The sequence below is a fragment of the Antennarius striatus genome, chromosome 16, assembly GCF_040054535.1.
Source record: "Antennarius striatus isolate MH-2024 chromosome 16, ASM4005453v1, whole genome shotgun sequence".
In the NCBI taxonomy this organism is placed as follows: domain Eukaryota; kingdom Metazoa; phylum Chordata; class Actinopteri; order Lophiiformes; family Antennariidae; genus Antennarius; species Antennarius striatus.
The window spans coordinates 12,047,843-12,063,455 of NC_090791.1; the positions used below are offsets into that span (position 1 = coordinate 12,047,843).

Below are 15,613 nucleotides of genomic sequence, written 5' to 3' on the forward strand. Positions count from 1 at the left end.
AAGGTTTTTACACTGGAATTCTCTGAGGATGTGTTTCGAAGAAAAAAAAACCCTGAACAAATGCTGTAGCAACAATCAATTCAAAACACTTTTAATGCAAAAAAACAAAAATATCTTGTGAAAATATTTCAGAGATTATATTCAGTTCATGGGTATGTTCAATTTCAATTGTTTTTAGTAGGACTTATCCCTATTACCCCCATGAGGATGCAAAATCTGAATTCTGATATTTCATTAAATATCACTTAACAATTTAATTTATTTTCTAGTTCCATCTGGTTTTCTTTCTTCCTCTGACAACTCATCATGCACAGTGAGGTGAAGGCTATTGTGAGCATTCATGCAAGCATCCCATCAAAATGAAGGCATTGCACAGCCCATCTCAAGGACCACCATTCATTATTCACAAGCAAAAAAACACGTTGTACCGTACGATTTTCATTTTGCCCACAGAAGTACAAAGGTACATCAAAGTTTGTTGTGTTCAACAACGAACCCAACTGGGTGGAATAAACTTTAAATATAAAAAAACTGTGCAGGAAATTGTGTGTTTTTTCTTTTAAAAATCTGATAATACCGATTACAGTACATGTGTTGAGACAGAAATTAGATTTCATTCAACTTTATTTAGTTTGAAATCTTAATCGTTCACTTTGGATTTTCAACGAGGATGAAGATTAACGTCCAGCTGATGTAGGTGTCCTCTGGTAGAGCTGATGAAGAAAGAGTTCTGTGCAGTCCCACAGCATGTACATGTGTGTGTGTGTGTGTGTGTGTGTGTGTGTGTGTGTGTGTGTGTGTGTGTGTGTGTGTGTGTGCTTGTGGCAGCTTGGAATGCAGTGTGGGCAGGCTGATAAAGGTGATGACGAGGCGCTTATTACAGATGTAGCATGCTAGTCCATCTGGATGATGACAGAGGCAAGCGATGACAGAGGGAAGGATGATGGCAGGAGGGAATGATGCGTATGAGGCTGGTGGGAGTTTCATCTTTGTGTTAGCAGTGCAGGGTGCTAACAAAAGGAACAAGGGGCTGTTGTGTTATGCTGGGACGCGTGCTGACACTTAGCACTCTGGCAGGAGATGAGAAGAAGTGTCTTTCTATGCTGAAGCTGGATTGGACACACCTGGAAACATTCTGAAACTAGGTCCCTTCATTAGGTGCTTTGGAAGAATTACAAAGTGTGAAGAGCAAACTACAGGAGGTACATTATGAGTTTCTCTTGCATCGCAGATTTGGAATGAATAGTGTCTTTGAAAATAGGGGAAAGTAATTTTTTCCAATAAAGTCCCACAGACTGATTGACATCTACAAAATCCATTTACATAAACCATCTACAAAAACCCATCTATAAAAAGAACATGACAAAATCATCCACAAAAAAGACATAACTATTGAGAATGTGCAGCATTAAGGCACCAGATACATTCCATCACTGAAAAATCTTGACTACAAAGGGAGACTTACAGGCTGAGTCTCCAAACAGTATGTTTCAGGATAGAGACAGGATAGAGGCGTATAAGATGCATTTCTTCTAGATAGAGCAGTTGATTCAGCCTCCAGAGCTATAAGCTTGCCAAGAAGCGTCCCAGAACACAAATTAGATAGCAATCTTTCAAGAACCGAGTTATAAATCAAAGGAACAGTCTAATGGAGGAAGTGGCGACGACACCAACACTGAACACTTTCAATCAGCTGGATGAATAATGGAAGGACAATCTGATGACGTACAACTGGAAAGCAGAAGAAAAATTTCAATCAACATGAAGCACATCTAAGAAGATCTGGGCATTGAGGCTCCCAACCTGGGCCCAGAATTCACTTTAGGTAACTTAAAGATATTTTTTAGTTTCTATGAAAGCAAAAAAACAAACAAAAAGTTCAATTAACAACAGAAAGAAATTACTTTTCTGTATCATATGGAGTCACAACTCACAACACAACTTTGAAAACACTGTAGAATAAAATTATATCTTCATGTAAGCTGCTGTTGACTTAAAAAATAAATATATAGACAAATTAATTTCAGTTACATTACACACAGTCTTGGAAGAAAAGGTACCAAAATATTAGTAACTAGCAGACAAGATAAGTTCAGCTATAACCACTAGATGATGTAAACTATATCTTTATTATCAGTCCTTCCGGGCTGCTCTTGTCTGGTGGGATCTGTTGTTCATTCTCTCTGCTCTGCCTTATAGACGTAGTAAAGTCAAGAGATAACAACATACATCATATTTATCTTTGATCTGCTTTGGATAGAAAACCAACCAGGTAACACTGGGCTGTGGCATACTCTTCATTTCACTGCTATTAAATCAGATCCAGTCCACTTTATCTGAATACAGATAAATCATCATACAGAGTTTATCTTGGCATGTGAACTAAGCAAACTTTTCACATTGTGTCCTGGTTTTGAACTTTTCTTAAGTAGCCCTCTTGGCCTCATAGCAACCAGGGGGATGAGCAGCGGCCTGAAACCGATAAGTATATAGCATCATTTAACAAACACACCAAACGCTCAAAGCTACTGAAGCTCCTCACAGCTGAATCAGAACAGAGGCGAATATTCAAACAGCATAAAATGTGTGGTTAATAAATTCTGGTTTTTGGACCAACGTCTTTGAGGTAAAAAGATATAAATTTTCATAGTAAAAGGACACAAGACCACACTGACAGGAAAGGGTTCATCTTAAAAAACACGACACAAGGGTGTTGTAATAAGTCACCTGAAATAAGGTCCACTTTGAACTTGCAACAAAAGGTGTGTGTGTGTGTGTCTGTCTGTCTGTTTATATGTGTGTAGGTCAGCCCAGCAGAAGCTCAGAGAAGGAGAGCCACTAATAATCAGTGACAGAGGGCTCTTTTCATTCTCTGGGGCATGTTCTGTCCTTAATTATTAAGAGGGGCCTTACAACCGGCCCACACTGTCCAGTGTTTGATGCCTCTTAAATGTGGGCCTGCTGACAGATGAAAGCCAGAAGCAATATGTGTATGTATGACAGCCTTTGAATGTTGATACAGATAACAATACTATTTATGAAGTTCATTCGCCTGGTCTCTGGTGTCGATGGTCCCAGTTAATTAAATGTAGTTTTAAAGTTTTACTCAAAACCAAAGCCCTTAAATAAAACATCAAAGAATCAGATGCTTGGGGAGGTGTGTGTACGCATGCACATCTCTGAGCGTGACCACTGCCAGGTGTAAGATTTAACGCACACACACACACTTTTCAAAGACATGGTATGAGAATCATTGTCATGCAGAAGCTACAGATTGTCTCTCTTCATTAGCGGAGTGGCGAAGGTCACGGTTCTATAATTAGTGGTATGAAAGACGTATGAAGCTTCTGAACAAAAGCTGAAAAAAGTGAGACCTTCATAAAAAAATATACCCAGAATCCCGTAAAAGTCTGGTGTTGGCATCTGAACGCTTGGATGTCGTGGTGCAGTTTGAGCCTCTGGTGTGAAGATGTGGTCACATATGGGTGGAACTGTTCAACTGTTAGCTTAATTGTGTTTGAGCTAAACTGCATGCAAATTTATCAAATGCAGTAATTGAATACAACAAAAATAAAGTTTCCTTTAAACTGGTCAGTAATTAAATCCAAAACCTACAGCCACAAACACACATTATGGATTCTGTACTCACAGTTGCCTCTGATTGGGCCTTATATTCAGCCTCCATCTTGGCCAGTCTGACGTTGGTGTCCTCCAGCAGCTCCTGAATGTCTTCAGTATGTTTCTTTTGCAGGTCAAACTTCTCCTGCTCCATCTTTGTCATGGCAGCATGCAGCTGGACAAGGATAGAATGACAACGTACAAGTTCTGTCACACATTTTCCACCTTGTATCTGCTTGATTACTGTTAGCTACTTCTGTTGTCACCGTTTATATTCTCCTTTATATAATCTAATATATATTTGGTTCAACATTATTGCTCAACTCATGTTAAGAGACTGAAAAGACGAGTGTTCTTGCAGCGGCAGCACTATTTAGCCTGGGCAAATAGTATTTATTTTTTATTAGTGATAAAATTTGCAATAAGTTAAGCACAGTGTGAAAGAATAATGTTTTATGGAAGTACAGCAGAGTCTGCCTGCTTGCAGTTGAGTGTAACCCGAAAAACTCTTTAGCTTGCAGGAGGTAGGGCTGCAGAATATCCAAGCCCTTCAACTTTTTCTTCTCATACCTTCTTCTCCCAGTCGTTTTTCATGGAGTCTGTGCTCTGATCCAACATTTTCTTCAGCTCAGCGATCTGCTCCTCTTTGCACTTGTGGATGACCTGGGATTCTCGCAGCACACTTTGAACTGTGGAGGATAGTACACGGACACACAAACCTGCCTCAGGTTATTTACGCAGATGGGTGGACACAAGCACACACACACACACGCAAGCATTCACAGCTTGCTCATTGATGCGAAGAGTAAAAAACATCAGTAAAGGTCAGTAAAGGTACTGCTTCTACCAAATGTCCAGTAGCTTTTGTCTTTGGCAAGTTTGTCTCTCTTGTGAAACACTTTGTAATATGGACAGAATATTAGAGAGGATGAGAACAGAACAGTGAATGAGTAAACAGGCACACATTATGCTATTAAACTTCGGCAGCACAGCTGGAAAACATCACTTTACGCCAGCGCAGTCTCATGTGTAATTGTGCCTTTTTGGGCTTTTACACTGAGTGTTCAGAGACACTCTCGTAAACATCCTTCCAGTTTAACCCTGCAATCCGTTGACCTCTCACCTTTCTTCTCCAGCTTATGGATCATCTCTTCAGACTCCTTTAGCTTGGCCCGGTACATGCTCTTCATCTCCTCAATCTCACCATTCTTTCGGTCCAGAATCTAATCAGAGGCAGGGGAGGGTTGTTTTTAAACACAGGCAGGAGAATGTTCAGCTTTTCGCTGCTCAATAAACGGCTATCGGTCCTTTTTTTTTTTTTGCATATCTCACATTATAACGGATCCAGTGTCTCTGGTGAAATGTTTTATTTCCATCAGTCACTATTGTTGCAAGCTGAAATACAAATTTTGAATTTTGCTCCAGATTTATAGACTCAGATGACAAATGCAGACACCACGGTGTGTTTGTGGTCATTAGTCGACTCTGATCTACAGGTGAAGCAATGCATCAAGATACACAGCAATACGCTAAGACAGATGAAGTTTGCTGGTAAGCAAACCACCGCCACAAACAAAAGGATATTTGATGTTTTTAATGAGAAGTTGTATTTGTAAATATTTTCATTATGAAGAAGACGCATAAAGCATTTTTGTTCAATCTGATTGTAAATATTACAACAGCTCTTCACACTCAATCGTTTCATAAAACCAGAACACTTTTCATCTTTAAATATGGTAATTTATAGGGACATTTTGTACATATAATTCCCTGAATGAACAGACAAGACTTCATCTTCCACATGAATTTCTAAACCCAAAGAGACCAGAGGCTAACTGTGTATAATGGCAGCAAATTCAACCACCTGTGCTGAGGTGTGATGAAGTAACAGCATATGTTTGCTGCCGCCATCTGTGAATAATTATTGAAATTAGACTATTGAGAATTGGAGCTCCAGTGAAATAGAACAGTCTAACATTCTCCAGGTGGAGGAAGGAAGGTGTCATGGTCCAACCACATAATGTGAAAGAATAATCGAGGCTGACGGAGAGTGGATCTATAGTTTATGAAAAAGAATTGTTCTATGACAAAATAATAATTGAAATAAAGGAACTGCATACATCTAATTTTGACCAGCAAACCCATAGGAAATAATAAATATCGAACTGATCAAACCAACTATGAAAGATTTTTTTAGATCGGAGCAAATGTTAATTTTGGAGCAACTATTTTCCACCAGAGTAACTAATTCTGGTTGAGAGGTTTAATAACGCTGGCAGTGCTTCCCCTACAAACTGGTGCAGCTAAGATCAACCAATACTGTGAAATGTACGATTAGCTAAGATTGATTGGCCAAATTGAGTAATTGGCCTGCCTCCAACAAACTGTATGCCTGTACATAAAGAACCTGAACTGAGGAAGTGTATACTGCACATTTTGTAACTGGTTCTAAAAAAAACCGCACACGGTATGCTTCCATGTACTCTACAGGTATGATTATCCTGCAGTCTGCTTACTCTAAAAATGCAGAAATCAACTTAAAATACAGATACAACTTCTGATTCAGCATTACTGGTTATGGTATTGATCTCCCTCATCAAAACATGAAGACAACAACAAGTTGTCTCATCCAACACCAAATGAGGCTACATTTTCTGACTGAAAAAACAAGCTACAGCAACCTTATTTTTCCATCTAAAAGTGTCACAAAGCCTATATGACTTTTTCTATTTCAAGCATTTTGTTTTAGCCAAGTGCACTTATTTGCTGGGCCTCTCATGCTGTGTGGACGGGATGGGGGAGATGAAAGGAGAACAGGGTGGCTAGAGTTCATTGAACATTCAAGGACACACTTTTTTTTTGCACATTTTGCCACCCCAAAAGCTGTCTCCATTGTAGGGTCCAACATGCAAGGCGGTGACACGGTGTCAGGTCCAGGGAGAGTGCACCAGGCTATGGGAAATGACAGCTTTTAGGTTGCCATTTCAGGCTTTCATAAGACACCCTAATGCGAGGGGTTCCAGGCTAGTTTGTCCAGAGATTTGGCCATAATTATCAATGAAAGGAGTAATTTAACTAAAGAAAACACATGAATAAACTACAGTGCATAAAGAGTGATGTCCCACTACAAAAAGATAGCAATAACTAAGGACTATTTACTGTTTTGTGCTAGATGCTCTTTTGCTACTGCGCCTCTCTGACCATGTTCATATGTCATACACCAATACATTTTGTGCCTCATCACCTGAAGTTATTGAATATTTTGAAACCGGAGTAATGATCTACAACCATTAACATACAATACACAGGACAGTTCTCTCATTCCCCTCTCCATTCCTAGCAGGGGACAGTGGCAAGTATCCTGTACATCATTTATAAGGAGACTGACTAAAACTAAGGCAGAAGCACACCCAAATCTGTCTCCGTCTGATGGCATTAGGGTAACTGCTGGGTAAAACTCAGAGCAAAATTAAATCAGACATAATTTGAAATCTGTATGTAATTAAAGAAGGGAGAAAGCTGGCTGTCAACCTGTCTCTTGTTAAATTTAAAGAAACAATGGGCACCTTAAAGTGGAGAGAAACATGTTGTGTTGTGCCTGTTTTTATTAAAAGCTTCTGTGGCAGCAAAGGAAAGTCATAGCGAGGATGTGACAGATCCCAGGCGCCTGATCTGCAGTCTAACTGATGGGCAACTCGTTTGAAAAAATGCAGCTCTACCATTATTTTCGGCAGACGACAAAGCTTTGAAGGGCTGATTATTTGTGGATAGTCCAATAAGCAGAGGCGATTTTGCTCCTTTCCTTGTCATTAGCCACCAAAGCAAATAATGCCTGGTTAACTTCTTTTCATGAGCACACATGCTAACAAAGTTGCAGGTCTGGATACAGCATAAGAAACTATCCAATCATTTGAAAATCTATTTGTGGTATTTTGCAATATAAGGAAAAACCGAGGATTCTGCATTTTCAGTTGTGTCATTGATATTCGGGAAGTACCAACTGAGTTTGGGTTTCACACTTGATATCCTGGCTCTTTAATGACATGTAATGACTGAAAATAACTGTTTAGCCCTTGATGTCAAGAATGACAAGATAACAACACAAATACGCAATTCTGTTATTTTTATTCTTACCTTTTCAACATCTCCATCATGTCGCTGCTGCATCACTAGTTTCTCCTCCTGGTGCTTGGCCTCCTGAACTTTCAATTTCATCTCAGCCTGGAAACACATCCAAAACCAAATGTCACACAACTCCATGATGCTATTACAGTATGTTTTATTACGGTATGCTTTGTCTGTTGATTTCTCTGGCACTGAAAATTTTGGACAAAAAGTAAACAGCTATACAAGAATAAAAAGAAAAGTTTTCAATGTATTCTACATGGAATGCTACATATTATATCTCTAACTTTCTATGAAACGGTTTTTATTTTTATATATAAATCTATAATCTGCTTGAGGGATGATACATTATTTGCAACAAAATTCTCTGTATTTAAACATCATATAATGACAGGGTGATGAGACAGTGTCTCGATCGCAGCTGATAGTAAAATAAACCAATTTAACGTTTAAAACCATTTAGCCATGAGAAAAGCTTCAGAAAACAGTGCGAGGCAGAAATGTTAACAGCTTTGTGTGTGTACACGGCTCCAATAAAATTCCAGTCAGTCTATAGAATGCACAACAAAGTGAATCCTTGGGTGTTTGAGCATGTGTGCACACAGCAGTTGATCACGAAAACAGTGACTGTTCTGATTTTGCACAGAGGATTAAAAGTTCAGCAATGTCACATGCACTTTGGAAAATATATGCGAAAGTTTAAGGTTTCAAGCCACAGTCGAATGAGATCTTGATGACAAACTCATCACATACTGGAATCAAATAAAAGACCGGCATTTGATTTTCCATATTTTTTGGTGCTTTATGCTAAATTAGCTGGTAATCATTCATAATTTCTGGAAAATAATTACTATGACTCTGGAGTAACGTTATTATTCACAATCATGGCTTGGTCTTTGGAAGGCGTTCCCGTTGCACAATTACATTTGTCTGCAATCATAATAAATGACATGTTTTTTAAATTAGTGTGAAGTTATTGATTAATTGCAATATTCAAGGAATTACAAGTCAACTAAGAGAAGCCATAGTGACCCTACAAGACTTTAATGCTTATTAAAAACACATTTTTGGAGCTGAAGTTGAGCCAAAGAGAACATTTCTGTCTGAGGGTCTGCCAAAGAAAAATAACATGTGCTAAAGAAAAAAAAAAACTAATTGGGGATTCATTCTCCAGTGAGTATAAAAGTGTTTAGAGTCCTAACTTTGTGGCCTGTGGGTGCACTGCATAATGGATGAACTCTAGCATATCTGTCATTTGATATAACAAGTATTATAATAGCCCCATCTTCAGGACTGCACAGTCTAAACCACACTTAAAGTAGATCACCATATTAGTACCGGAATCTGTAACGCAACATTGTGTGATAATATGTAATTTGTCATTTATAATTTCTATTATTCTTAAAATCTCTCAAAATTTGTGATGAAAATAGGTGTGAAAATGAGTCATCTTTCAACAAACAGCAGCGTATCATCAGAGTAACCATTAGCTCCTGCTAACTGTGTTCTTTTCTGCAGATATACATTGCTATAGCCTCAGTAAATAGTGGAGTCAGTGGTTCTAAACTGACTAAATACCCAAACCAGGTGGTTGGAAAGTAGATTCGCTACAACTCAAAGAGCATCCGAGCGAACATAAATCAGGCCAGAATGCTGCCTCCAGTGGCCTGTTCATCGACAGATAGGACCCAAAAGTTTTATTGGAGACATGCAGAAAAAAACTATAGAATGAATGAGATAAAGACACTATATTGTTGACAAAGCTCTCTCCATCTTTAGAGATGCTTTTAGTGATTTAACATCATTTTTCTGCCATTGAGGCGACCACAGGAGACCTGTCTCGGGAGGGGGGTAGAAGAGGTGGTAGTGATTGAAAGACAAAGAGCAAGAATCTGATTCTGCTGCCCTTAAAAAAAGCACATGAGGGGGTGTAACTTTCTCATCCTCTTTTCAAATGCTCTTTGGAGAAAGTTTGTCGAACTAGATCAGGGGCGTTAGAAACTTGTTTATAAAGGCATCAGTGAAAGGAGGAAGAGGAATGTCGTATACCTAAGGCGTCTGAGATGCCTTAAATCACCCTGACTGGGTGGCATAGCTTTTTTCTCCCTCTTCTCTTCTTCAGAGTTGTAGCGGGTGCTGTAAGATGCCATGTTTTTTGACACTTCACTCTTGAAAGCACAAGATGGAGGAAGTGGCATGTGGAGGGAGATGAGAGAAACTGCAAGCAGAAAACGGAAACAGTCGCTTTTTCTGCTCTTAAAGTCGGCATGGGGTCAAGGCTTGTTTTCTCCAGAGGATGTGTTCACAAATCGTCTGCTAAGTGTTCGAGCATCACAAACCAAGGTTGCGTTTGTGCATCTCCCTTGACTTGCCAGAGACATATAATATCCTGGAGCGTCTTTCATTCTAAGTAAACACAAGTACTCTATGCCTATCAGCATACTATGTTCTGCTATCTACTGAGAAACAGCTAGATTCTACATTCTGAAAGAAAGTAACTTTACTGTAGTGAGTCCAGTGAGAAAGATGTATTGAACTCTGGCTAAAATTTATCTACGGCACTATTTTAGAGAACTGTAGCTCCAAACACAAGTAAAGATTATTTTATGTATGTAGCGAATTTTTGAAAATTGGTATGAAGTCTGATACTTATTGTTTTATCGTGGAATTTTCACTGGTTTCCGCTAGTGTATGATATAATAAAACATGAATATAATGCTGATTGGGGGCAGCAGTAGCTCAGTTCAGCAAGTCTTGGACTGGGGACCGGAGGGTCAGTGGTTCAGGACCTGGGAGTATGAACTGAAAGTAGGAGGTGCTATTTCACCTCCCGAGCACTGCCAAGGCGCCCTTGAGCAAGGTACCGTCCCCTTTATATGTTGCTCATTGGAGGTGCACCATGATGGAGCTGATATAGGTTATTATTTCAGTATGTGAATAACTTGATTAGTAATGTTCTATATTTTTTCTCTTTAATGCACTTTCAGTGACAAAACACATTAGATGTTCTAATGCCATGTTGCAGTAGATGTGCTGCTATGTTGAAGTAATGTAAAATAGCAAATGACCTCATTTTATTGATTATAAAATTTGTGTGTTTGTAAAATTCAAATTGCAAGGCAGGTTATGAGTAAATGTTAATAGTATGGTTGAGGAGATACAGTACAACTTTGCAAACATAATCATGTGGTCACGACCAAGCAGTACAGTCACTACGGTAACAGTGCTGTCACTACCGTAACAGGGAGCATTTTGTAAGATAAAAAAAGAACAAAGTCGTAACATATATGATAACTATTAGTTAAATGTGCATTCAATGTAATAACTAATTATCTCTGAGATCTTTAAGATTACTGTAATTCATTTTACAAGAAAAGATTGCATTTAAATTTGGATGAGTCTTGGAAAATAAACTATGAAATTTGTTTAAAAATTGATTTCAAGTAAAACCCTTCATAATACATTTCTAAAAAATATTCTTTAGATGGTGTATAGACACGCAATTTTAACAAATGAATATAATAGTTTTTATTGCAGTGTGTTGCTGTGTTACAGTAGTGACACATTACAGGTTCGGGAAAACATTTCAAGAACAGGCAAGGCATTAATATATGAAATGTGACGGCACCTTTTCTAGATTTGTACTGTAGAAACATGGCACAATTTATGTATGGACAAGGTTTTTCGAAAAAAAAAACCCCAACTTTTAAAAATGTGTCTCCAGCTCCGAACTTTGCACAAATTTGGTAAAATGGCCAATATACTGTACTTCTTATATTTCCTATTTAGTAACATGAATGCATCAAGTATGTAAGAATCAGTAACAGAAGATGCACAGATTGAATTAATAGCTTTAAATATGGGAACTGTCTTTTTCTCTCTTGCTGGAGGCAGTCGCCTGAAGCACCATCTTGAAAGCCAAGATACAGAAGTAGTCCGCTTTCAATACAAAATCACATGCTGAGAACACTCAGAGGACCCTTAACATTGGCGGGATTGCATCATTATGCCTATAACATAAACAAAGATGTATGATACAGAGACAGGGGCTTGAGAGAGTCACTAGATGATAGCAACACAAAAATCTACCATGCTCTGCCTGCTGGGGACAATCTCTCAGACCAGGTTCAAGGATTAATTTGATCACTATAGTGAAGACAAACTCATCATTTACTTGACTAACCAAGGTTAAGTCCTAATATTGTTGAACACTGTTGGTGCAGTTGGACTTTGCAGTTCCTGCCAGACATTTCCACATTAATCTGCCACTCATTATTCCATAGGAAAATCAACCAGCCTTCTTATCAGTATAGTTGTATTTGGGTTGGTGGAGATTCGTGTGAAAACAGGTTTTTAAGCTCCCCCCAACTTAAATTACCTGTGGCATGTGTACCTATCTAAACACTAGTAAATTTGCAACTAAATTTTGGGAAATGAAGTCACAGTGATTTCCTAGATTGGGCGAGACCACACCACAAGTCGAATCTTCCATAGTCCTGCAGGAAAGTGTATCACAGCTACTGAGGATGTTAAAGTGGGAGTGTGATTTTAAGAAAGTACCAATGCTGGTCGTAGGTGTGTGTGGTCACAGCTGTATCCTGTGGGGTTCAGGCTACTCACAAGCCATATAATTAAATGTTGACCAGGACACATGATCAGGGGAGGCATCTTAAATTATGAAAACTCAAGAAGTATTCTGCTGTACAATAATGTTCTGGATGGTAAGACTAACATTGATTCTCTTCATGAAGGGTATATTGAAAAGGGACAAATATAAATTTAAACAGGAAATTAGATCAATACATTCTGCACAACATGGTACCAAAACATAGACCAAAAATGTATGTATACACAAAACAGTATACACAAGACTAATAGCCTCGTCACAATGGGCTGAGAACCCAGTACCACCCACCCTGGAGTAGGTATTAATTAACTGTCATGACCATGGGTTTAACAGGCTGACAACATATGCTCAATCGGTTTAATTACGAGTAACCGTTCAATTGAAGCAGTCCATGAACAGTGTTGGTGCTAAATGCAAGAGAACTAATATCAATAACATAAACGTTATGACCTTTACATGGTAAATGATCCACTGTGTGTTCTGTGTGTCAAATATAATAAAGCTCCAGTGCCTATAATCATGATAGTGGCTCTGATGCTGTACTGTGCTTCCAATTAGAATATAAAACAATGGCCATAAAACAATTAGATGCTTAGAAAAAAGTTAGGGATAATTTCTATTCATTATGACGTGGATGATAATGAAAGAGTTATACCCATCAAAAACTTTATCACTATTTTTTTAATCCACAAAATTTCACCTACTAAATAGTCTGTGTTATGTCAGTTGAGTCCACCGATGGGCTCTACACCGCAGATACCCCACCAGCACGTCTCCAATTTCATTGTCAATGTGGATTTAAGTGCTTGTGAAGGGATCTGAAGGATGGTGAACTACGTTGAGGTAGGACACGCAAGGCAGCAGTCCAACATGACTAAAGGGGAAAAAGACAATCTAGCCCTCTAATAGCTGGTTCCTTCCCAACTTTGCCTCAAGATAGCTAGTGTTCAGAGTCTCACTGTTTTATCTTGTAAAGAAAATTATTAAATGTCTTTGGGCTGAAAAGATCTTAACCTATTCTAAAATTTTAAATGGATGAAAAATCCTGGCTTGCAGGCTTGGAACCAGGCACTGGTTCAAAATAAATATGCAAATTAGAACATGCTCCAAGTCTGGATGTATTGCTTAAACTGACATAATCAGACAAGACCCTTTCTGCGAAGCTGTTTTCTTAAGCATTCAACATGTTTTTCATCAGCAAATAATCAGCTCAAGCTATTGCAAAAAAAAATAACTTCAGAGTAAAATGACTAATGCATTGTTTCTGACTATGGCTATTAATAACTAAAACTTCAACACTTTTCATGCGACAAATTGGTAAATCTTTAGTGTTTCTGTGACTCAAGTTACCAGATTTTTAGTTGACCACAATTTTAATTAATTTGACTAAAATTACTGCCACTGCATATTGTCAGTTCATCTGGTAAATGCTGAGATCATTTATGTTTCAGTGACTTTGAGAAAGAAGCTAGGGGATTACTAAAGGTGTTCATTTTCAAGCAACGATAAATGTCTTCAGAGATTCCATAGATATCCCTGATGATTATAAGCATCACAAGATTCATTGGAGGCCTGCTGAAGTGGATTCTATCATTGAAGACTGTAACAGAGAACCAAATAAATAGGAAACTCCCAGCAATCAAATTAAAGTTAGTGTGGAGTTTAAAAAAAGATCTTCTGAGGTCTGATCAATTTATATTCCCACCACACTCAGCTGCATGTATCCAGTCAGCTAGACTGAGGCAGGATGAAACAGCATTGGACGTAACTTTAATGTTTTCATACTGGTGTTGCAACATTAAACACTGGCCCACAGGTAAGCTGCCATGAGAATGTGTGTACGTGATGAGTGTGTGTCTGTATCCGAGCATGTGAATCCTCTTTTAGCAGTCACAAACAGGTCTTTGTTATGCCAGGTTCAGAAGCAAGAGGGCTGTCTGAATATCAGATTTTCGTTATGTGATCGTAAACAAAAGATTTTATGATGATTAATTGTGATACCCATCAAAACGTTTGAAAACAAAATAATGTTATCAGTTAAACTTTCTTTGCTGTGTGATTTGTCTTTCTGCCAAACAAATTACACTCAAATCAAGAGTTTAGAGAAGTGGAGAATTAAAGGGGTTAAAAAAAATCTGAATATTGAAATGAATAATTGAATAACTTCTGAATATTGAAAAGTGAGCCAGATTAATGAATAAACAAAAGATCCAAAAGGCAATAAACCTGCCTTGCATTTATGTGCATTAATAACATATTTACATATGATCATTTGACATACAAACATTTAGAGATATGAACAAACACGCATAATCTCATAACCTTCTCGAAATGACTGAAACTGTCTGAACCAAATATGAATGTCAGCTTACTTTCTTAAAACGTCACAAGTGGGCCTTCACTTAATAGGAAAATATATGGAAAAATCATTGCCTTAACAGAAGAGATGTAAAACCAGGGAGCGTCTCTGTTTCATTCACTCCCTGCAGAGCATTTTTTAAATATCAGATGGAAGGAATACATCAAGAGGAGATGGAGAGACAGTGAGAGTTGGACCTGCAGAGTTCTGAAAAATAATATCTGTTCAACAATGTTGATATTCTCGCAAACCACCTCAAGTAAGAAGAAACACTGTCCAACACAAATAAGCTCTTAGGTTTTGTCTTGGCTAGACCGCTGTAGTGCATACCTCCTTGTTCTGTACATAATGTGGGTCCTGATCATCAGTCAAGGTGTTCCTCCCATAGCTTGACTTGAAAATCTACCACAGCAAAGAAGAACCAGTCAAGCTGATGAGGTGAAAGAGACAAAACTTGTTTCTGTTGAACTACAAGTAAACCAAAAGAGACCACTTGAAAACTTACTGGAGACAAATTAATGGGTTTCTCTCGCAAATACCTGGGGTTTTCAATCTGAAAGAGTGAACAAAAGAGAAAATTCAAGCCTTAACAGTACCAGGATCCAACATCGGCCCATCATTTGTCATCAGTGAAATTCTATGGTCAGAGTCTTAATTGTCATCTATTCTCTGATTAGAAAGATAGAATGCTTCAATGTATTATAAGACATAATATAAAACACAAACGAGAGTGTCATGATCTGAGTAACTCTGCAACATTTCATCAATGCATCATATTAACCGTGGCACAAAATGTTGACAAACTGCTATTTCCCTTCTATTATTTGATTGTTGATGTGATTCTGTTTCATGCGCTGAGGCTGTCTATATGGGCTGCCAACAAG

The 15,613-nt window shown here is 38.2% G+C and overlaps 1 protein-coding gene across 3 annotated transcripts in view; it reads right to left on the bottom strand.

Moving 5' to 3' along the window:
- cep112 (centrosomal protein 112) overlaps window positions 1–15,613 on the bottom strand; it is a 91,128-nt gene that overhangs the window by 64,699 nt on the left and 10,816 nt on the right. For 2 of the 3 annotated variants that reach the window (XM_068337777.1, XM_068337776.1), the window contains exons 7-12: window positions 15,235–15,282; window positions 15,060–15,131; window positions 7,753–7,839; window positions 4,742–4,841; window positions 4,189–4,307; window positions 3,650–3,793 (exon numbers count right to left, since the gene is read on the bottom strand). In XM_068337777.1, coding sequence (XP_068193878.1) covers window positions 3,650–3,793; window positions 4,189–4,307; window positions 4,742–4,841; window positions 7,753–7,839; window positions 15,060–15,131; window positions 15,235–15,282 — 570 coding nt within the window. The remainder of the gene's footprint in view (window positions 1–3,649; window positions 3,794–4,188; window positions 4,308–4,741; window positions 4,842–7,752; window positions 7,840–15,059; window positions 15,132–15,234; window positions 15,283–15,613) is intronic. The other variant, XM_068337778.1, reaches the window with a different exon arrangement.